Consider the following 24,706-nt stretch of genomic DNA (forward strand, 5'->3'; position numbering starts at 1 on the left):
TTTGGAAACCTCCAGAGAAGGAGTCTCCCTAGGCAGTCTGTGCTAGGGCTCCCTCATCCTTACACTAAAGACGTTTTTCCTTAAGTTCAAGAAGAACTTTTTGTGTTCTGGCTTTTGTCTGTTACCCTTAGTCCTATCACTGTGTACTACAGAAAATAGTGTTGCCCCATTCTCTTGATGTACACATTTCAAACATAAGTATTAATGAGGTCCCACCCAGTCTCCTCCAGACTGAAAAGTCCCAGTTCCTGCAGCCTTTTCTCATAAGGAAAATCATAGAATCATAGAATGGTAGGGGTTGGAAGGGACCTTTAGAGATCATCTAGTCCAGCCCCCCTGCAGAAGCAGGGTCACCTATATCAGGTCGCATAGGAACATGTCCAGGCAGGTCTTGAAGACCTCCAAGGAAGGAGACTCCACAGCCCCTCTGGGCAGCCTGTGCCAGGGCTCCCTCACCTGAACAGTTAAATAGTTTTTTCTTATGTTTAAGTGGAACTTTTTGTGTTCCAGCTTCATCCCATTACCCCTTGTCCTATTGCTAGCTACAATAGGAAAGAGGGATGTCCCAACCTCTTGACACCCACCCTTTAGATTTTTATAAATGTTAATCAGATCTCCCTTCAGTCTCCTCTTCTCCAGACTAAACAGCCCCAGTTCCTGCAGCCTTTCCTCATATGAAAGATGTTCTGTACCCCTGATCATCTTGGTGGCCCTGTGCTGGACTCTCTCCAGCACCTCCCTGTCCCTCTTGAGGAGCCCAGAGCTGGACACAGGACTCCAGATGAGGCCTCACCAGGGCAGAGTAGAGGGGGAGAAGATGCTCCCTTGACCTGCTGGCCACACTCTTCTTGATGCATCCCAGGATGCCATTGGCCTTCTTGGCCACGAGGGCACATTGCTGGCTCATGTTTAGTTTATTATCAATCAGGACACCCAGGTGTGTCTCTGCAGAGCTGCTCTCCAGCAGTTCGACCCCCAGCCATTTAGGATTTAGGTCATATGTACTCAGTTGTATCTGAGCATACATGAACAGTAGACATCAGCCAGTGCTCCCAGTTTGGTGTCATCAGCCAACTTGCTGAGGGTACACTCTGTCCCCTCATCCAAATGGTTGATGAAGATGTCGAAGACTGTCCCCAGAATGGATCCCTGTGGAACTCCACTGTCCACAGGCCTCCAACTCGAATCTGTGCCATTGATCACCACCCTCTGGGCTCTGTCATTCAGCCAGCTCTCCATCCACCTCACTGTCCACTCATCCAAGCCACACTGCCTGAGCTTTCTGATGAGGATGTTGTGGGAGACAGTGTCAAAAGCCTTGCTGAAGTCAAGGTAAATGACATCCACTGTTCTCCCCTCATCTAGCCAGCAGGTTATGCACTCATAGAAGGCTATCAGGTTGGACAAGCAGGATTCTCTCTTGATGATTCCATGTTTAGTCGCCCGATAACCAATCGTTTCTTCATGTGTTTTGAGATGGCATCCCGGATGAGTTTTTCCATCACCTTTCCAGAGATGGATGTGAGGCTGACTAGCCTGTAGTTTCCTGGGCCCTCCTTCTTGCCTTTTTAGAAGACTGGAGTGGCATTGGCCTTTCTCCAGTCCTCTATGATGGATCAAATAAGATTGAGAGTTGCTTAGCAATAACATCAGCCAGCTCCCTCAGCACTCATGGGTGCATCCCACCAAGTCCCATAGATTTACGGGTGTTCAGCTTGCACATCAGGTCTCTAACCTCATCCTTGTTTGCCAAGGGAAAGTTTTCCATTCTCCAGACTATCCTTCTATCCCCCAGGGACTGGGCTTCATGATGGCTGGTCTTGGCAATGAAGACTGAGGAAAATAAGGCATGCAGTAGTTCAGCTTTCTCTGCATCCTCTGTCACCAGGACACTCTTTGTTCATCAGCAGGTTCAAATTCTCCCTAATCTTCCTTTGACTGATGATGTATTTGAAAAAGCTCTTCTTGTTTCCCTTTACTTCCTTTGCCAGGTTTAATTCCAAAAGTGTTTTACCCTTCCTGGTTTTGTCTCTGCATACTCTAGCAATGTTCCTATACTCTTCCCAAGCAACCAGGCCCTTCTTCCACCTGATATAGATTTCTTCTCCTTGAGTAGATCCAGAAGTTATTTTTCATCCATGTAGGCCTCTTGCTTCCTTTTCATGATTTTCTACTTGTGGGGACACACTGATCTTGGGCTTGGAGGAAGTGGTGGTTGAAGATCAACCAGCTTTCTAATACCATACCCTGTACAGGAAGCAGCCCTGACCTGATAGACACCCTTGGAATGAACTACACAACATAACTTGTTTTAATTTGATAGTCTGAGTCATCAATATTTTATCATTTTCCTTGCTGCTTTTATTAACACAGTCAGAAATAAGAGAATTTGCAAACACAGGAACCAAAGCTCTTAAAGTTTAATGAATAAAATTTTTGCCTTAGTATTTGAAAGGCATTTACTTCCATTATAACTGCATTTTTATTAAACCTCATTAAAATGGGAGACATTTTAAAGGAAAGTTTCAAAAAATTTTGAACTGAGGCTAGATAGCCTGTTCCCTACAGTCTTAACATGAAATAATATATACAGACGTGAGTATAAATCTTATTTATAATGCTTATTTACCTCCATAGGTGTCCTATTAAACTTTGATCATGAGCAAAACTAGCACGTATAGGGATGTGTATTTCAATCTTGAATAGTAAGAAACATTGCATTTAAAAAACTTTTCTTAGCATTGCTTACAATCATTATTTAGGAGGTTTAAGAAGAACTGGATAGGACTGACTTAAACTCTCATGGGTTATATAAATTTATCTAAATATAAAAAGCACCCATATACTTGTTGCTACCATTCAGAATCTCATACTCCTCATAGTAATAATCAGATAAAAGTATGGCAATATAGAAAACTACCTTTCTACCCTAAAAAAAAACCAAACAAACAAATATCTCTGCCTTCCTGAAACCTCACAATTTATCCAACAATATCAAAGCAATGGTTTCACATTTTTCACGTATGCAAAAAAGGTGTGACTTCTTCCAGAGTAATACCACCTGTCACTGGTCATGTCCTTCAAATGGACCTTAGATATCTCCAGATGCCCTCTCAAAACATGAGTCTTTGTCAGTTTGTGGTCTCCATCATTGTTGTCATAGTTTTGTGAGAACCTGTTTTTGCTTGATAAGAGGGATGGGGCTGCAGTGCAGGCCTAGTAAAGAGTCCTCGGACTTTCCCCTGGTTCGTGGGTTCAGACTCAGGCTTGGGCCAATCTGGTGCCTCTGCCATCACTATTTAAGGACGGGAATTTGAAGTGCATGAGGGAGATGGAAGGGAAGGGCAAGATGGAGGCAATCATACAGACTCCCACTCAGGAAAAGACAGAAAGAACGATGCTGGATCAGAGACATCCTTACAGTCTGTGACGAGAAGCAGAGACCCTGTGCCAGAGGGGTTGAGAGTTGAAGGCTCCAGGCCCAAGGGAGCAAGCAGTTTAGATCCCAGCACAGAGATGAACTGGGGTTGTAGCATCCCGTGGGAGCGGCCTGTGCAGGACTGACTACACTCCCACTCCCTGCCCCCAGCACTGCTTATGGGGGGAGGAAGTAATGACACTGTGCTCAGGGCTCTCAGCCCAGGAAGAGAGAAGGAGTGGGGAAATGTGATCTTAAAGATCTCAAAGTGGTTGCACTTTCATCATTCGCCCTGCTCTGTATTATTTTTTCCATTGGATATTTCTGTTTGTTCTGTTTTAGTTGGAGGCAGATTAAACAAAGTTTCATTTTCTTCCCCAAGCTAAGTAGTCTTGTCTGTTTTGTCCCAGACCATAAGCTGCAATTAAGTCATCCCTGTCCTTTTGGTAGTTCCATGGTCTGTGGTACTTAAGTCTAATGGTGGTCTTTTGTCCCTGGATGAGTCTAAACCACAACAACTGTACATCCATAAAATACTGTGAGAAGGAACATACTTTTTGGCAGTTTTGCAAATAACTAAGGTTTTCTGATGAAGACTATGAGATGATTTAATACAGAGGCAGTTGATGTAAGCCTGCAGGCAGCTTAGCAGGGCAATGCAGCCAGCCCACAGATGGGATTATCTGTCCTGGGACTATCCTGCAGCTGCCCTGGATACTGGACACGTAGCCTCTTTCAAAGTGCTATCTTTGGAGGATGAGGTGAGAGCGGGTAAACTGCATCACCGAGTACCTCCAAAATAAATGTGCTGCAGGGAGGAGTCAACTGTAAGGTAAATATATTCCCAGGATCATTCCCCTGCCCATCCACAACAGTCCAGCAGCATGACAAGAAAAAGTTCACAAAAGGGACCATGGCACAAACCTCTCCTCTAAGGCTAAAAGGAGGTAAGTGGTCAACTGAACATGAGAACTGAGGAACTGAGTACCTTTTTTTGCTAAATCCTAACACATTAACTATACTTTTTCATACATTGACTTGAGTACATAATTAAAAACTCCAAATCACAATTGTCTAACCTGTTGTTTATTCCTTTTCATGTTAGCTAATGAAATGTGTGTTCAGTGCTCTCTTCCGCTCATAAGCTCTTCTCACATAACAACACGGTAAATTCACGCTAGAAAGCAACTTATGCTTCTTAAATAACAAGTAAAACCCAGAAGCAAAACAAAAACAGATACCAGAAGGATGTCAGCAAATAGATGGAAACTCTTGAAAAGTGACAAGAGAAATCGTGGTATTTAAACAATGATCTGAAAAAAAACCAACAACCATGTGTGCAAACTTAGCACTTAGCAAAATGATTAGTAAGAGGGAATTAGTAAGGAGTGTTCCAAGAGCCCTGACACCAAGAAGCAGTTTAACCACACATCTCTGACACTATCACACTAGTTCTTGTGCCAGCTGAGAGTCTGATGGGTGGCTGACAGATGCTACTCTGCTTCTTCCGAGAATAGAATGATTTTTTTTCCTCATTTTATTCAAGATCTGCCTGAAGCAAACAAACTCCTTATCTCTTACAGACAAGTAGGAGCAACACAGCTTCTACAGTACATTCATCAGCATCTTCTGCAGTTGAGTGAGAAAAAAAGCCTCCCCACTGCCTAAATCTGGGATCACTGAATAGTTTCAGAATCTCCTTGCTGCATTTGTGAGTGACCTGGAAACCTCTAAAAGGAGACGCTCTTTGAAATGAAAATGTGGATATATAATTGTGTCTTGTTTTCTCACAGCAATTCTGTATAAAAGGGGGCTTGGATTTCACCTAGATAATCATATGCAGCACACACCAGTATGTTACTGAGACTTCATGCAGGAGACAAGACTCCTGAGTAACAAATTAGCTGCTCTCTTCCTGAGTTAGATCTGAAAAGCTAATTTGATAATAAAATTTGCCATTAGAACAGGTGACTTTAAAAGAGTTTGAAATATATATTTGTGGGTTGTGTCCTGCTTTAAATAACATTCTTGTTCTAAATAGGTGACCAAAATATTTTTTGCTGTTTAGGACAGTGCACTATGCTTATTATTCTTGCTGTATGATCTTGCAAAGAACACCATTACTGAGCTGAACATTTAATCCTAACTCATTAAAGACTGACTCAAGTATTGAATACTATATAATTAATCCCATGGGATTTTTAAAAGTATAGTGTAACTGATAGATAATGACAATTTTCTTTCTGATAGTTTCCTCTAAACAGAAATGGAAATAGTCACATTAACTCAGCTGAGACCAGAGCCGTGCTCATGTCTCTAGACTGTGCTACAAGGATTAATAAATGTCATATTAAGCACTCCTTAATAATGAAATAAGCAGGCTGCCCAGTAAACATCAGTTAACAATCACTCATTTGTATATTCAAAACAAATTAGACCTTTGGAACTTCCAGATATTTTTTCAAGCCATCAAGTATTGGTTAATTCCATTTCCAATCCTTCTGCGATTGACTATATGTCAATATTAGATCATCAGGCAACAACCTGGAGGAACTCATTACAATCTCATCAGAAAGCTCTGGCAGTGAGGGCCCAGGAAACTACAGACCAGTCAGCCCCACCTCCATCCCTGGAACAACTCATCCTGGATGTCATCTCAAAACACATGAAGGAACAGACGGTTATCAGGGGGACTAAACGTGGGATCATCAAGGGTGAATCCTGCTTGACCAACCTGACAGCCTTCTATGAGTGCATAACCAGCTGGCTAGATGAGGGGAGAGCAGCGGATGTCATCTACCTTCACTTCAACAAGGCTTTTGACACTGTCTCCCATAACATCCTCATCAGAAAGCTCAGGCAGTGTGGCTTGGATGAGTGGACAGTGAGGTGGATGGAGAGCTGGTTGAATGACAGAGCCCAGGGGGTGGTGATCCATGGCACAGAGTCGAGTTGGAGGCCTGTGGCCAGTGGAGTTCCACAGGGATCAGTTCTGGGGCCAGTCTTGTTCAACATCTTCATCAACGACCTGGATGAGGGGACAGAGTGTACCCTCAGCAAGTTGGCTGATGACACCAAACTGGGAGGACTGGCTGATTCCCCAGAAGGCTGTGCTGCTATTCAGCAGGACCATGACTGGCTTGACAGTTGGGCAAAGAGGAACCTCACGAGGTTCAACAAGAACAAGTACAGAGTCCTGCACCTCAGGAGGAACAACTCCATGTACCAGTACAGGCTGAGGGTGACCTGCTAGAGAGTAGCTCTGCAGAGAGAGACCTCTGAGTCCTGGTTGACAATAAACATGAGCCAGCAATGTGCCTTCATGGCCAAGAAGGCCAACAGCATCCTGGGATGCGTCGAGTGTGGCCAGCAGGTCGAGGAAAGTTCTTCTCCTTCTCTATTCTGCCCTGATGAGGCCTCGTCTGGAGTCCTGTGTCCAGTTTTGGGCTCCTGAGCTCAAGAGGGTCAGAGCACTTCTCACCAGCACAGAGGCCGGTGCACGGCTACCAACATGATCAGGAGACTGGAGCATCTTTCTTGTGAGGAGAGGCTGCGGGAACTTGGATTGTTCAGCCTGGAGAAGACTGAGGGAGGATCTCATTAATACTTACAAGCATACAAATGGTATACCTGAAGTGGATGGGGCAACATTATTTTCTGTAGTGCCCAATGATAGGCCAAGGGGTAATGGACAAAAGCCAGAACACAAAAAGTTCCACTTAAGGAAAAACTTCTTTAGTGTAAGAGTGAGGGAGCCCTGGCACAGGCTGTCCAGGGAGGGTGTGGAGTGTCCTTCTCTGGAGGTTTTCAAAACTCGCCTGGACATGTTCCTCAGTGACCTGATGGAGGTCAGCCTGCTTGAGAAGTCCCCTACCACTCTATGATTCTATTAAACCAAGTAGTAACTACCAAAAATCAGCAATGCAGAGAGGATCACACTGGGATTCAAACATCATAGTCCAATACAAGGGAGTCTGAACAGATGTGGCCATGGCCCACCTCAGGGCATGCATTTGGAAGTCTATTTGTGTATGTTCATTCTCTCCTAACTCCACACGATGTTTCACCACCAGTTCTCTCAACTTGTTCTTCAGGTCCCAAATCTGCAGTAAACTCTATGGGTTTATATACATTCAAAACACACTCCATTTTTAGGATTTAGGATGTTTACAGTCTTACAGTAAGAGTTTATAGTAAGTCCTTACAGGCACAGATTGGACTGTAAAATACGTGTGTAAAGTTTCCAGTACCATTAAGTCACATACTCAGTACTAATGCCCAACCCACAGAAACAGCAGTCATAAGCACTCACCTTTGCAAACAAAGCATTTAATATGGAAATATTTTTTCTGAACTCTCAAAACTTCTCCTTTGCATGGTTTTCCACAGTTATTGCAGAGAATTGCAGTACTTGATGGCTTCTCCAGTTGGCTATGTACAGCCTGTGGTTGTGAAACTGCAAGGGAAAACAAAAGGCAGAGCATTTTAAAGGCCACCAGATGCATCTTCTGTAAGAACCTACAAATAATGACCATTAAAACTTGGGACAAAACAAGTCAAGCAGATAAATAGTTTTAACCTCTGGTGTTGGCTAGCATAGGAGAAAAGATCTGTTAAAGGAGCTAAGCCAAGCTTCTTGTTCAAAACTCACGCCTGCAAACATTTCAAACATAAATCAGAATTGGTTATAGAGGAAAGGATCCTCATGTCTTGAAAGCTTACACCTGAAGTTCATGTGGCATTTTCTCTTCAAAAAGTCGAGGACTATAGATAAAACCTATTGTTTTCATTCAAAATACCTTTCATGGGATTTACTAAGTATTACATTGCAAAACAGTGATCTTTAAAGTTCAAGATAATTGTCTTTTTAACTGATTTTAAGATAGAAATACACTTCTGTAGATGCTTTGAGTTCATACTTCTTAAACATTGACATCTCTGTAAATACTGTGTACATCTGACCATTAAACAAAGGTTGCTGTCATTTTGTCAGCAAATCAAGATTTTGAGAGATTATCTAGGTTAGTAAAATATTAAGTGAATTAAAAATTTGCTGCCATCTTGTGATGTAAATTAGAAATTGCATATGATAATAACAGTTGATAATAACAATATAAACTAGCATCCCAATGTGTTATGTGGAAAAGGCGAGATATGACCTTATTCTTGCAGTTCTGCTGCAGTACTTGAATCAATTTTTAATCACAGTGTACTTAGGAGTCTAGAGAGCAAACATCAAGGCAGTTAGTTATGAAGGGGCTTTTCTATAACTCAACAGATTTGGCTTTGTTCTTATGTGAAGAACTAATAGTAGGAAAACGTATCAAGTATTTTAAGTAAATGAAATATTTAACTGCATTCTTCTTCTGTAATGCAGCACACTTATTCTAAGGTTGGCTTGGTTACTTCAACATGATTCAATCAGCTAGCTTCAAAATAAACTTAGCCACTGGTTAACCTCTCAAAGGCCAATACACTAAGTATGAAAGGGAATCAGATGTATTTCCTTTCAGGGTTTAGTTGAGGTATAATGTCACTGCTGTGTAACCCTTGTCTTTCCTCAACAGCAAAAAAAAAAAAAAAATTTAGAAACTAACTTTTTGTATGAGACAGCTGCAAAACAATTAATACATTTGTAAGAGGCTGGGTTAAACTCAGATTGGCCAAGATCTTTAGTTTATATTCTTATTGTAATATCAGAGTTGCTATTTAAAAAAAAAAAAGGCTTCTAAAAGAAAAAAAAAAAAGAAAGAAAAGAAGTAAAAGATCCCATATAATTGACAATAATACAACAGTAACGTTTACAACTTCAGCATAGGTAGGGCTGATATAGGTAGAGGCAGTGACAGTACTGCCACTCTGAACACATACAGACAATACCAAAATCAGCAAGTGAGCATCATCCAGCTCTTGTTCCCCAACACCTGACCTTACTGCTCCTCCTCCTCTATTCTCACCCCATCCCTGCAACTGGTACCTTGAAGTGATCAGCGGGATCTCAATTGGCTTGAGAGTTGAGCAGAGAGGAATCTCATGAGGTTCAACAAGGACAAGTGCAGAGTCCTGCATCTGGGAACAACCCCATGCACCAGTACAGGCTGGGAATTGACCTGCTGGAAAGCAACTCTGCAGAGAGAGACCTGGGAGTCCTGATTACTAATAAAATAACCATGAGCCAGCAGTGTGCTTTCATAGTCAAAAAGGCCAATGACATCCTGGGATGCAAGAAGAGTGTGGCCAGTAGGTCAAGGGAGGTTCTTTTCTCCCTCTACTCTGCCCTGGTGAGGCCTCATCTGGAGTCCTGTGTCCAGTTCTGGGCTCCTCAGCTCAAGAGGGACAGGGAAGTGCTGGAGAGAGTCCAGCACAGGGCCACCAAAATGATCAGGGGATTGGAACATATTTCATATGAGGAAAGGCAGCGGGAACTGGGGCTGTTTAGTCTGGAGGAGACCGAGAGGGGGGTCTCATTAATATTTACAAGCACCTAAATGGTGGATGTCAAGAGGTTGGGATGCCCTTTTTTTCTCTTGTATCTAGCAAGAAGACAAGGGGTAATGGGGTGAAGTTGAAACACAAAATGTTCCATTTAAACATAACAAAAAAACATTTTACTGTTGAGGTGAGGGAGCCCTGGCACAGGCTGCCCAGGGGGGTTGTGGAGTCTCCTTCCTTGGAGGTCTTCAAGACCTGCCTGGACACGTTCTTATGCAAGCTGATCTAGGTTGACCTGCTTCTGCACGGGGTTGGACTCTAAAGGTCCCTTCCAACCCTACCATTCTATGATTTATGATTCTAGTGATACCTAAAAGGCCTTTCCACATCCATGACTTTAAGGAGTTATTATTCCAACAAGATGTTGAGCCTCTCTCTCAGTCTTCCAGGGGAGTTTCTGTAAGTTTTGTCCAAACTGTCAATTTCTACTCCTATAAGTAAAGGTGGGATTTTTTTTTTTCCCCCCTCCACCAATGGAGACTCATGGGATTGAGTTTCCCATAGCATTACTGAACACCCATTAGCATTATGTCTTATCTGCTGAAGTTATGCATTCTGGGATTTGTCAAAAAGTCCAGCTCAAGGCAATGTGAACTTTGGAGCATTTACTGGAGTCCTGGTTATAATTACATACATCTCCAACAAAAACAACACAGCCCAAGGAATTAAAAGTTTATAGAAAAACAGATGCCCAAATTTACACAGAGCAAACAGTGCACGTGTTCAAAATAATATGAGGGTCTGACTTACTCCTCAAAAGAAAACAAAGGAAACTGAACTTTGCAATAGTTAACTTTTGACATGAGAATTTCTCTTTACTGTAACCTGCCCAAAACAAACTACCCACCCAGAAAAAGAATCAACTCTGTAAGAGCCTGAAACAGAGTATTTTCCCAAGTTACTTAGTAGAGTAGCTGCTAAACTATGGATAAAGGAGACTTACTCTCTCCAGAATTGCTAACAAACATCAAATTTGTAACATTTAATTCATGGAAGGCTTGAAAAGAGCTGACCACACCCAGAACACTTTGCCCTAAAAAGTTACATTTCTGCAGGGGGGTTGGACTAGATGATCTTTAAAAGTCCCTTCCAACCCCTACCATTCTATGAAAATATACGATTCTGATTGGAACAATTAAGCATTTGACTTAATTTCACGTTCAACTCTTCCCATGGCTAAGGCTTTCTGAACAGCATCTCTCCAGAGGCATCAGTGGCTGGCTGATGAAGAGGCATGTACCTGGCAACCATCTTGTACCATGCTGTGTTCCATGGGTAGGGCAGTAATCTGGACAGGGAGTCCTTGCTGAAGCACTAAGGATGTGCTGGGGGGTAGATGCACTGTAAGAGTCCCAAGGGCAGCCCTCCACATCAAACACACCCCAATTTCCAGAGAAAATTTGATTTTTCTTTGTGTTCTTGCACCTGGGAGTTCAATGATGCACTTACTGCAAAGTACCAGAAAAATAAAAACTGTAAATTGGATTTGTGAATTGTAAAAATTGTTGCAAACTTCAAATTCTTGCAAAGTGGCAGCAAACAGAAAGTTTTGCTTCTCATGATGCGTGAGGTGCTCAGTGTCCAGAGTTACAGGCCAGGATGACCGTACATTTGCTTCTCATCAGGTCTCTGGATCAACGTTTAGAATGTAAAAAAAACAACTCAGCTATAAAATAAATTAAAAAAGAAAATATGTAGTATTTCTGTTGGAATTATTCCATTAATCTTGAAGTAATGCAAATCACATCTAAAATATGCATAGTAGACAGATGAATAATTATTTTGCTTCTCTCATTTCAGAACTAAGCTACTCAGTATTTCACACAAAATCCTGGTGGAAACATAGTGCCTTTGGGCTCATTAAAAACGGCTTCTGAAGACAGTTTTAAATACTTATTCTTCCATCTAGCACAAGAAAATGGTGCAATTAATGATTTATTAGTTTAAATTTCAATATTTTAAAACACACTATGCTTTCTGTTGAAATTACAAGTGCTGATAATTTTGAGAAACTAACTATATTAGTGAACTTAACATTTTAACTTACATTTCAAATAATATTTAAGAAAATACGTCTACATGGTAATTTTTAGCATTCTACTTTTATGCCTTTATGTATCAAAACCAGTCTTTGAAGAAGCAGAAGACACAGTCAACATATTTAATGAGTTAAATAGCACATTACTGATGGAATGTAATGATCTGAGACTGCTCATCAGATCATAATTAAGGAGCTCATTAAAAATTAAATGCTTATATTATATCCTGATTTGTAGAACTTAATTCAATTGAAACAAGAAATTTTCTTCTCAACTTTAAATGACTCTTTCTAAATGAACATACAAATGAATGTCTGATTCTCCAAATTTCTCCTTCTCTCAGACTGCATTCTGCTCTAGCAGAGACATTTCCACCAATCCAAAAACCTTGAGAAGATCCGACTGCACTTACTTTTTGACAAGAACAGAAACTAGCAAGAAATGAACTAATAAACACTATCTACAGTTGGTGTGCAAGACTTGTTTGCTGGGGACGTCACTGCCAAAAATCTTGCCAAATGTCAAGTGCTCCCTACAACTATCTGAAAGGAGGTTGTGGTGAGTTGGGTGTTTGTCTTTTCTTCCAAGTTACAAACAACAGAAATAGAAAAAATTACCTCAAATTGCACCAGGGGAGGTTTAGATTGGATATAGAATCACAGAATGATAGAATGGTAGGGGTTGGAAGGGACCTTTAGAGATCATCTAGTCCAACTCCCCTACAGAAGCAGATCCACCTAGATCAGGTTGCATAGGAACATGTTCAGATGGGTCTTGAAGACCTGTGAGGGAGACTCCACACCCTCCCTGGGCAGCCTGTGCCTGGGTTCCCTCACCTGAACAGTGAAATAGTTTCTTCTTGTATTTCTTATATTAGAAAAAAAATTTCACCAAAATGGCTAACAAACATTGGAAGAGGCTGCTCAGGGAATTGGTAGAGTCTTAATCCCTGGAGGTGTTTAAAAGACATGTTGATGTGGTGCTCAGGGACACGGTTTAGTGGTGGAGGTGGCAGTGCTAGGTTAAAGGTGAGAGTCGATGATCTTCAAGATCTTTTCCAACCTAAACAATTTTGTGATTCTGTGATATTTCTTATGTCAAGACTCATCATCTCTCTAACAGACTATGCAGTACATAGTTCTGCAGTTCTGGATAAATCAGGACTTACTGCATTAGCAATGGTTTGTTTAAAATAGTCAAATAAGATACATTCCTCAGATTTACTTCTATACTAGTTGCTTGAGACACATGTACTTGCTGTAAGTATCATGGAGAAGATGGTACAGTGGTGTCACTCATTAAAGCTGCATTACATACTCTACGGCAACAGTGGAGTCATGGCTTTGGTGTGCTTGCAACTTGACAAAGAACAACTGTTTACATAGATATTATATACCTTTGGTGTTCTCGAGCTCATTTCTTCAGGGAAAATTTGAGACAAACTGTTTAAGCTTTTTATAAAGGCAAAAAAAAAAGGTGACAGGATACAATATATTGCTTGTCAGTATTTTTAAAAAAAATAAATAAATAAACATAGCACCTTTATTTTGAAAGTATTTGGAGTAAAGGATGAAGCCTGACAGAGATGGATGTTACGACAGCTACACTGGATGCATGAAAATTCCCAATATGGGGTCAACCCTGCCCGGCACTTTGAATAAGCACAGCTCCTTCTGCATCGCCAGACCAAGTAGGATTTAACAGCAGTGGAGACTGGGATGAGGATGAGATTCGGCTGAGATAGGGGTGTTTTGGAAACAGCACAAGACAAGCTGCTGATGGTGGCAGAAGGGACATTTGCTAGTCCCTGTTCATGCTCAGTTCCAGAGCTTGAGGTGGCAGATGTCACCTTCTCTATGCTGTGAGCAAACAACTGAGGGAAATCAAATCCCTAGGATAAGATTCTGTCTAGGACCATTCCACACAGAGGATGACAAACTCCTTTGCTATTAGGCTCTTCCACAGCCAAATCAGAGAACTCTTCATGGTAGATTACCGACTTAGTGAAGAAATATACAGCCAAAAAGTGCAGAATTTGACACAGTCCTGATGCTCTTTTCCAGTTTGGTGCATTTTTGTTTAACAGTTTAAGAACCCATAGAACCCATTACTGAAATTAGAAATCAAGTACTGAAAAGTTAGGAAGTATCACACTTAAAATATACATTCAATCTTGAATCAAATCTCATTGAAGTTCAATAACGAAGATTGTCACTTGCTTTGTTCAATATGTGGACACAAATAAGGCCACATGTCCCATTTACTCCACATTATTTGACCTTGTTCTGAACAATGAGTTAGATCTACTGCTCTTGGTGATTGCAAAAGATTACAAAGGACCAAACAAACAAATTCAATGTTAGAATCATAGAATCCTAGAATGGCTTGGTTTGGAAAGGACCTTAACTATCACCTCATTAAAATCTCCCTGCCATGGTCAGAGACATATTCCACTAGACCGGGTTGTTCAAAGTCCCATCCAACGTGGTCTTCTGTGGTATTTCATATCAACATTTTAAAGAGTACTGCCAACTAAACTAAGGTGTAATTTGAATGGAAAGACAATATTTAGGTGAATAAATACTTTATTATTAAAGAACAAGATTTTGTAATCCTGACAATTACCTCTCAGTGCAGGGAAAGTGCTAATTCCTTACCAAGGTTCCTGGATGGATAGTGCAGAGATAGAGCTTAAATACACCAGTAAATGGAAACCCAAGGGAATTGGGGGGCAGGGGGAAATCGAGGTCGCCCTCTCCATTCTTTTTGTGGGTTTTCTGGTGTTATTTTTCATCCTGTTTTGGAGGCTGGGTAAAAAGTATATATCTTTCAGGCTCATACACATACAGTATCATTTGCTTCCATGAGCAACCCTCCATCAACAGAAAAGCTACATCAATTTTCTTTAGCAACTATCAGCACTACTGCCTTCTCTATAAATTCTTCTTCAGAACCCATTACATTTGCTTCATGAGATAAAAACTTTTTTTTTTGAGGGAGAAAAAATTTAGAAAGACATTAATATCTAAAATTATTAATACTGGCTGTTTAGTTCATCAAAATGTTCATTTTTTTCAACAAAGTTAAAGACCACATTCCAACTTTGAACCAAAACTGCACAACTCTGATAATGGATATTATTCTACATGAAGGAATTAGCAGAAAATTATGAAACCTTTCATCTCTATAGTTAGAGGTGGTTACTGAAAATCAAAATAAACAAACATGAGACCCAAATGTCATTTACTCCCTAAGCATTTGAGAAATAGGACAGAAGTATCAACTGATGAAATGCTGTATCAAGCAATTTGGGGAGGGTGTGGTTCACAGCAGCCCAGAGGGGAATTAAATTTGCTATCTTTTCTGAGCAGGATTATGGGAGAAGTAGATGAGTGTAGCAGCACCCGACTGGAATTAGAGATTGGAGTTCAGGTTGGTTTTCTGCCAAATCCTTCTTGTATTGCCTCAGTCAAAATATTCAGGGTTGGATTTTAAAACACACAGATGAAAGCAAAGGAAATAAGTCTCTAAATATCCTGTGAAGAATTATTCCTGGTTTTAAGTGCCTAAAGCTTGCCCCTGCTCCCTCCCTGCCTTGTGTCTGCGTGGTGAGGAGTTCTTCCAGTGTCAGTGTGGGGGTGAGGGTAATGTAACACAGTAATAACTAATATGGCAATACACGCTGTGTTCGGAGAACTACTTGAGTATGAGCTATAAATTTACTTTAGGTAAGGGGTTTGGGTTTGTTTTTCGTTCTCCTAAGAACCAGTGATTCATTATAGAACCTCGTGGGGGCCTGAGACCTCAACAGTCCTCTCCACAGAAAGGATGAGAAAAAGAGCAATTGTGAAACCAGGACTCCACAAGCTTTCGCAATCCATCCTTGCAACTGTGCTCAGCAGCAGGGCAGATCAATTCTCTGGCCCCAGTCATGCACCCTGGTGGTCTAGGTGCTGGGACAGGAGGGAGTACATGTGTCCAAATGGACAGGGACCAAACCTGCCTGAGCAGCAAGCATGCTAGAAACAGAAGTTCTGCAACAACATGTTAAGTATCTAGTGCTAACCTGCTTGATTGTATTTCTCAATCAGCAGCTTGTGTCAAAAGCAGTTTCAAATGTGTTTGCATGCTTTAAGGTGCCTTGTCATTATAACGCAACACCTTTCTCTTCTATACATCTCACAACAAAGTAAGAGATCATAAGAATAAAGGGAAGACTAAAGATGTTTCGCCTTGAATGCCCATATTACATAGATAGGAGCCCTCCAGAGGGCTGAACCATCCCCATGCCAGTGCACATGAGTAAGCTTGCTCCCCCAATAAGGCTTTTCTGTACCCAGTCAGTCCAGCTGATCCCCCAGAGATGATCTCTGCTCTTTCCAAGACCTCTGCTTTGGCTCTTACAGCAAACTGCTATTACTGCTTCTGTCTAGTTCCTATACCTTAAGACAGGTAATTCAGCAAATTCTCTAAGTCTTTATGTCTCTAGGTTTCTATTTAACTGAATTTATTCACACAGTCAAAAAAAACAAAATAACATAGTTCAAGAATCATGTTCCTTTTTTAAAATGTATTCCTGCCCTTTGTGATCAATAACTTTTGCAGTGCCTTTCTGTTGGCACTGAGGAAATGATTGCATGCCTTTTCCAGCACTTCTTATGGATCATAATCAAAACAGAAACTTAGAGCCGATACAAGACAGCAAGCAGGCAGCACAACTGAAGCAATGGGAGCAGAGATGAAAGAGAGGTGTTATCCACCAGAATATCCATGCATGAGAGACAGCACAGCACAAGCACTCAGCACATAGGAACTCCAAATCTCACCATATGGTCAGTGCAAGATTCACATCACATCAACAAGCTGAGCACAAGCTAACCTCCTGCCCTCATTATTATAACAAGATATTTACCAAATCCAAAGGCAGTTAGCAGAAACCCCTGCTGAATATTACAAACAGTTCCTGCAGCAATGTAAAGACTATTTTAGTATGGATTTAGTAAGATGACAATGAGAAAGAATGCAGGAACAGTACTCCAATATACCTGCATAAAACAATAGGTATTTTTTTCATTACAATCTAACATAAACTCTAAAGCCCGTTTAAATCAAATAAAATGAGGAAAGTTTTCAGATCAAGGTGTCAGCTAAGTGCCAGCATCATTACCATTTCCAAATCATCATTTATATGATTAAAAGACCACAAGGAGCAATTTAAAATAAACGTTTACCCATCTTTCTCCCCTCCGCTGCGTTTCCATGCAAACACAGAGTAATTATTCTCAAGACAGCATCAGCAATTTAGGTAACCGCAGCTCTGGATGAAAAACAAGTCATTACATCTCTAGGCTCTCCAAAATCACTAAGTCGTCACGCTGTACCTGTATCTTCCGGCATTCCCGCGTTAATCCCCCTCCCGAGAAACGCGCCGGACTGCGCGGCTGGCGGCGGTGGGGCAGGAGCTGCGGCAGCGGCTGCTCCGCCGCCAACGCGCCCAGGGCTCGGATGACTCCTGCAGCACCCACGCACAGGCGGGAGCCGAGCCAACACCTCGCCGCCCTGTAAAAATAGCGTCCTACAGAAGCCTAAACAGTGTCACGTCCAGGGGCAGGCCACCGCTGGCAGGGTCCCCGGGGACCGGACGCGGGACGTGCCAGCGATGGCTGTGTCTGCGTCAGGTGACGCCACCTTCCGTAGCCACTGCAGGATGGTGCTGGGCACCTGGGGAAAACGGCTCAAAGGAGGAAAACCTGCAAACTGCCCGGTTAAAAATTAAAAATACAGGCTGAGGTAGCAGGAAACCCCTCAGTCCAGGCAGTCCCTTCCCCAGGTGCTGAGAACCTCCGGAGGGACTCCAGCAAAGGGCTACAAAGATAATCAGGGGTCTGGAACATCTCTCTTACAAGGAAAGGCTGAGACACCTGGGGCTATTTAGCCTGAAGAAGATTGAGGGGAGATCTCATCAGCATTTATAAATACCTCAAGGGCATGTATCAAAAGGTTAGGGTGAGTCTTTTTTTTCTGTAGTGCCCAGTACAGAACAAGAGGTAATGGGCACAAGCTGGAACACAGAAAGTTCCACTTGAATGGCAGGAAAAAGCTCTTTGCTGTGAGGGTGAGGGATCCCTGGCACAGGCTGCCCAGGGAGGGTGTGGAGTCTTCTTCTCTGCAGGTTTTTAAAACCTGTCTGGACATGTTCCTGTGTGACCTGATCGAGGTGAACCTGCTTTAGCTGAGGGCTGGACTGAATGATCTCTAGACATCCCTTCCAACCTCTACCATTCCCCAGTTCTGTGCAGGAGGGTACAGCAATGGTGTCAGGAGATGCCATAAGCTCTATTCTTCTCCTGAAGGTGGTCAGTGAGATTTCTAGCAGCCAGAAATATTTCCTCTGATTGCCTACATGGAGTTGCACTGAATATCACTGAAACAACAGCAATGTGTTGAGCTATTTAAAGCAATACTTGCTTGCCCGGTTATCATGTGAATACTCCACGAGGATTAAAATCTGCAGCTCTTACTTGCCTTGTACTAAATTTGTATGAAGGTAGTAACATAGCCTGTGCTCTGGGAAAGAGACTGATGGCTTGGGGAAAAACTGGATAAATCTGGAGTAAAGCACTGGGATCGAAACAGGATTGCACCTCCCTTTTTCACAATGCAGATCATTTTCTTTCCCTGCAAGCTTCACAGAAGCCAAAACACTCTCCCCCCTCCATCACTCCCCATGCTTTACCTGGTCATTGCCTACTTGGTTACAAAGCAGCTAAGATAAAGGTTTTACTCTCCTTCAGCAAACAGAAACTACTGAGGGGTGTAAATATGAAAAGAGGTCTCTGCAGCTTCTGATGCTGCTGAGGGAGGGCTGTGAAAGCAACTCAGTTTGCGTAGCACTGTGCACAAAAAGCACAGTAAGTTCACTCTGCCACACAGAGTGCAGAATAGTTTGCACTGCACCATACCAAAATCTGTTGAACTGATCCAATCTGTATGTATATTAAAGGGTGAGTCCCCATCAACCATTGACCATTGAGTCCCCATCAACCCTGTTGATGCCAAATCACTTTGCAGAAAGTTCAATACCTTTCAATCTCCATCAAACTACTCTTAAAACTTGAAAGAGTTCATATTATCTTTGTTTTTCCTTTATTTCTGTAGAATAAAGAGCAAGTTTTATGGCTTAGTGATGCTCTTATGAATTTTTGCAAGCTCTTACCAGCTCACTATGGATGGAATTGTTACAAACACAATACAAAGAGGGGGTGGAGGCTCTTTATTCTTTTTATTATTGTTTTTAAAAGGCATAAATGGTTGAAAAGGACCTATATGCAACTATGATCAAGTCTGAAAATATTTCATGATGAGAAGCCAGCTGATAGTTTGTAGATCTTACAGAACTGCCCATCATCTCAAGCAGAAATCACGAATTGTCCTCAGTTTCAGAATGTTTCCCTTTGGTTTATTATTTACAGAATATGCCCTTACATTTTGTAATGGATACAAAACAAAGCATTGTTTGTCCAGCAATAACTACTGAGAACAGAATGAGCATTTCTGTAAGGACAATTGAGGAGTTCTGACTGCAGAAACCCATTAAGTGAGTAGACCACCATTCTGGGCCACACCAGATGAGGTTCATAACTTTCAGCAGCCCCTGGGTGACATGGCCTGAGACCCAGAGAGCAGATCTCAAGAATCACAGAATCATTTTGGTTGGAAAAGACTTTTAAGATCATAGAGTCCAACCATTAACCTAGCACTACCAAGTTGACCACTAGTCCACAAGTTCATCATGGTCCCTAAGCACCATGTCTACAAATCTTTTGCATACCTCCAGAGATAAGGACTCAACCATCTTCATGGGCAGGCTGTTCTAATGCTTCACAATCCTTTTGGTGAAAAAATCCTGTGTAATATACAATCTAAACCTTCACTGCTACAATTTGAGACTACTCCCTCTTGTCCTGTCACTTTTAACTTGGGAGAAGAGACTGATCCCCACCTCACCACTATCTCCTGTCAGGTAGTCAGAGCAATAAGGTCTCCCATCAGGCTCCTCTTCTCCAGACTAAACCACCTCACTTCCCTCAGCTGCTCCTCATCAGACTTGTCCTCCAAACCCTCACCAGCTTCATTGCCTGTCTCTGGACACACTCCAGCAGCTCAATGTCCCTCTTGCAGCACAGGGCACAAAACTGAACAGGGTATCTGAGATACCAGGTTCTGCACATTGAACCAAACTACAAACTAATTATTTTCAAAAATTCTTATGTATGTGCTATCTTGCACCAACCAACTTTTGGCATTAAAATCTTACGGCAATAGTTTATTCTGTTCAGTGCTGTTGTGCTCTCTGTGTGAGACCAAATCCCACACTCTTTTGGATCGTCATCAGCCACCCTGGCTGAGCTCTCCAGATATTTGCAGGATTTGGCCTACTTAGTTTTTCCCAGCGGCTACTTCAGCTTGGCAAAAACACAGAAGGCACTTTGCTAAATAGCAATGCTCTGAAGAAACCCAAATTAATAGGCATGAAAAGTGAAAACGCTTTCACTCTACCACAGCCCTTCCCTCTGCTCACCAGGCTTCCTCCTTTTCAAGGCTAAATGCTATATAACTCACATTTTAACTTTATATGATCACAATGCAGTCACACGGTGTACTAATTTGTATTTACAATCCTAGGTGCAATTGTTGAGACTCCCCTGTGGTTTCTCCACTTGGCTACAGCAAAGGAGAAATCACATTCAAAGAGCTCAAAGCGTTTTGATGGCATTTCTGCGAGATTCCAGCACCACTCCTGAGCTTCAGGGGCACAAAGTATGAGATCATTGTACTTCATTAGTGTGATGGGCTGACTCGGGGGAGCGTGACAAGTCTGCAGTGACGGCAGCGCAGGCAAGACAGCCCAGGCACTGGTGACACTTTGCAAATGATCAAGACAGTACAATAGCTTTAACCTGATTTCTCAAACCAACACAAGCCAAACACCTGAAATTCCCTTTTTTAATAAGTGCTAACAATACACTGCCCTTGCTATAGGAAAGGATGAGGAACTTGGGTCCTCTTACAACTTCAAGTGAAGTTGTGGTAGACACAGCAATGCCCTTGCCCATCCCTTGTTTCAAGTTTCCTTTCACCAAGGTTACATTGTCGAGGTCAATGCCTTCACTGATGTCTTTGCAAACAGCAGCCAGACAGCTTAGCAACGAATTTAGGGCATGCTGAAATGGATTAGTTAGCTACAAACTCTTTATAGCCTATGGTACCATTGGTTGTAAATGGCATTTTTTAAAAGATTTCAGATCTGTTCCTAATTAACTCGTGTGTTTTTTTCCTGTACTCGCATCTCTCTTCCCACTAAAAGCTGAAGTGAATGTCAATAGTAACTGAAGGCAATAGTATATGGTCTAATCCTTCTTTCTCCCAATAGACCTGGTTTAAGCTTTTTCCATGGGCTGCCTTTGAAAATGTTTAGAAATAATTCTTTATTTCATTAAATATGGAAGAATGCAGATTTTTTTCTTCACTATAAAATCTGCAATACTTTCTATTAAAGATTTAAAAAAAAAAATCAGAGCTCAAACACCACCTGAGATTCACAGACTTTGCAATACACTACATGTATGTACCTCCTTGCATACAACAGTTCTTATGATATTTAAGATCCGTATATTCATTTAAATTTTAGGTTGCCCTGTGTGGAATCAGGAGTTAGACTCTATGATCTTCAAAGGTCCTTTCCAACTCAGTATCTTCTATGATTTTATGAATCTACTTCTCTGGATTTTTAAGTCACAGAATCATAGAATTGCTTGGGCTGGAAGATACCTCAAAGGTCCTCTAGTTACAGCCTCCTGCCCTGGGTGGGACGTGTTCCTCGAGATCAAGTTTCTCAAAGTCTCATCCAAACTGGCCTTGAACACTTCCAGGGATGGGGCAGCCACAACCTCTCTGGACAAGCTGTGTCAATGCCTCACCACCCTCACAATGAGAAACTTCTTCCTTAATCTAAATCTTTTAATCTAGATCTTCTTCCTTCTAATCTAAATCTAGCCCTCTTCTTGAATCCATTGTTCTGTCACTACATGCCCTTGTAAAAAGCCCCTCTTTAGGTAGTGAAGGCTGCTATAAGGTCTTCCCAGAGCATTCTCTAGGCTAAACAATTCCAAATCCCTCAGGCACCAATATAGTTCTGGAGTGCACATTCAGAGAGGTGCTCCAGCCCCCTGATCATTTTCATGGCCCTCCTCTGGCCTAGTTCATTAAGCTTCTAACCAACTGCATACATGACTGGTTTAAGAGCGAATGGTGACTACCAAGTCCAGACTCAATACAGGATAAGAAATTTACTTTTAATAAACAAGATATAATTAATTAATTTTACTTTGAAAATGCTGGAAAATACAAGAAATTGTCATATTTCACAGATTTTTCTCACTATGTTTTAAGGTAGCTTTCCTTCTAAGTTGTAAAAACTGGTTGCAGTGTTTCCTCATGTTCTTTTTACTTTACAGTGGTTTTGATCCAGGTTGTGTTTATTTGGATTTTCTATTGAGGATAATATGATTCCAAACAAAAAAAAAATCAATAAAAATTAAGTCTATATCTCTCTATGTAATGATACAGATTTTGGCAATGCTTTACTAGGAAAAGTGAAATTCAGAAACAGATGTTTCCTTTTAACTATCACCACTTACCAATTGAACTGATATATTCCTTAGTAGTTGTTCAAAGTTGGCCCTACTGCTGAACAGTCCTTGCCCTCAAACACTTGTTATCCAAATAATGAGGACAAACACATAGTAGAAATGAAAATGAACAGTAAAAGGGTACAGGTTTAATGAGAGTTGGATAAACAGTGTCTCTACAACTAAACCCACATCTTCCAGTCTCTCTTGCGCTGGTCTAATTTCTCCTGGGAATGGACTTGCATAGTCACCCAATCATACTGTCAGTTACCACTTGCACCCTACCAAACCCTGGCCTGAAAATAGCCTGAATTTAAACCTTTGGCTCTCAAAAACCTCCATCCTCAAGTCTATGGTGTGAGAAAACATTTCTCATCACCTGATCAGCAATGAGCTGTATATATTGTCATCTGTCCTTGACAGAAAAACACAAGCAAGACAGAGAAAAGTAACAATTTGTGGGCTCTTGTAGTACAAAGTATAAGAAACTGACAATGCTGCATATTTATGAAGTGGGAAAACTTGAAATATGAAATCAGGTTGAGAATCTACTCCGAGCTCAGAACAACAGACAGTAAGCAGCTGTGCTTCCTCCAGAGGTAACTGGGGCATGAGTCCTCCTCTGCTCCCTGCTATCTCTTGAGAATAAAGAGCTTCCTTCAGCTATGAAACTCATGACAACAGCCCTTGTTTGCTGGACAGCAGGTCAGATGAATGAATCCAGAACTTCTCCCACTACCAGTTCCTTTCTCCTATGGGAGACTTCTCTACGGCAGACCTAGATCCAGACTGAAGGGTATGTTATTCCCTTTTACTCCTCCAACTAGAATAAATGCACCATCCAGTACACTTCAGAAAACAGTACATATGAAACAGTGGGAAACAAGGTGCAAGAAAATTCTTGGAGGACCAAAAAAACTCCCAACCAATCCTGTCTCATAATGAGGTGACAGAGTACCAGTACATCCAGAAAGCAGTTTGCAAAGTGGCACAGGTCAGAGGGTAAAGGAGTATGGTCTGGTTATCAGCAAAGAAATAATGAGAGCCACAGTGATGGTGCCGCAGGTCACACCCCTTTAGAAATCAATCTGCCACACAGGGAATGTGCTGACCCTAGGAAACCGATAAGGATGGCCAGTAATGAGTAGACGTGAGATAAGAAAAGATCTGCTGAAGCAGAGGTCATAGGCTACCATTTAGTGCAGGAAAAAATTGCTACATAATAATGATAAAGCAAGCAATTAACAAAAGGTATTAGTTTCTAGAAGGTCGGGCACTACAAGAGCCTAATTGGAGAAAGGACTTGAGAATGCTAGAGAGAAACTTAAACCATCTGCTGAGTAACTAGCAATAAGCTGGGAAAGCGAACTGGATAATGGGGTATATTGTATTAAGGCAATGCATCCTAGCTGCAACTGAAATGGTACTGTAATGAGAGCTACTAAGATAAAACTTAGAATCTGAGCCTGACATTTTATGAGAGGGAAGTTGAAGAAGCAGAACAAGGCAATAAATGTCAGTTCACATGGCCAAAAACTGCATATAGCAGACATGAAAGTTAGAAAAGCTCATTTATATCCTTTAGCACAGAAGGAATGAAACTACAATACGATCTTGACATTATGGGGATCATGAACGTTACAAGAAACATGACAGTCATTGCAAAGATGCCAGGATCATTTTTGGGTATTTCTTCTGGGAATAAATTAATGCATGAAGCAGGTTTCTAAGGATTGGTTTTTCTGTGTGGGCAGATGCTACATGCACACAAAGAAAGAGATAACCATATGTTAATTTATCATTAGTTTACATAGAAAATTACCATTTAAATTTAATAAATGGAAATTAAGTGCTTAAATAGAGACTAAACTGAAATATTAACTAAGTAATTAGATACATTTAAAGGATCTTTATTGTTTCACTTTCTTCTAAAAAGTTACCTGGACATTGCTGTAATACTGCAATCACAAGCTACCTATTGTATGAAATTGCCAAATGATGATGTGGGTTGGATGCTAGTTACAAAAAATGATTCAATCTCTTATGTGTTTTAATTAGAATCCAGA

General features: G+C 41.4%; 1 protein-coding gene across 9 annotated transcripts in view; it reads right to left on the reverse strand.

The window, feature by feature from the left end:
• ABLIM2 (actin binding LIM protein family member 2) overlaps positions 1–24,706 on the reverse strand; it is a 153,494-nt gene that overhangs the window by 102,371 nt on the left and 26,417 nt on the right. For 7 of the 9 annotated variants that reach the window (XM_061993298.1, XM_061993293.1, XM_061993297.1 and 4 more), the window contains exons 1-2: positions 17,331–17,431; positions 7,731–7,874 (exon numbers count right to left, since the gene is read on the reverse strand). In XM_061993298.1, the coding sequence (XP_061849282.1) occupies positions 7,731–7,874; positions 17,331–17,346 (160 nt within the window). In that variant the 5' untranslated portion in view covers positions 17,347–17,431. Of the gene's footprint in view, positions 1–7,730; positions 7,875–17,330; positions 17,432–24,706 lie in introns of those variants that run through there. The other 2 variants (XM_061993299.1, XM_061993292.1) reach the window with 2 other exon arrangements.

This window comes from Colius striatus, chromosome 3, assembly GCF_028858725.1.
Source record: "Colius striatus isolate bColStr4 chromosome 3, bColStr4.1.hap1, whole genome shotgun sequence".
Lineage (NCBI taxonomy): Eukaryota > Metazoa > Chordata > Aves > Coliiformes > Coliidae > Colius > Colius striatus.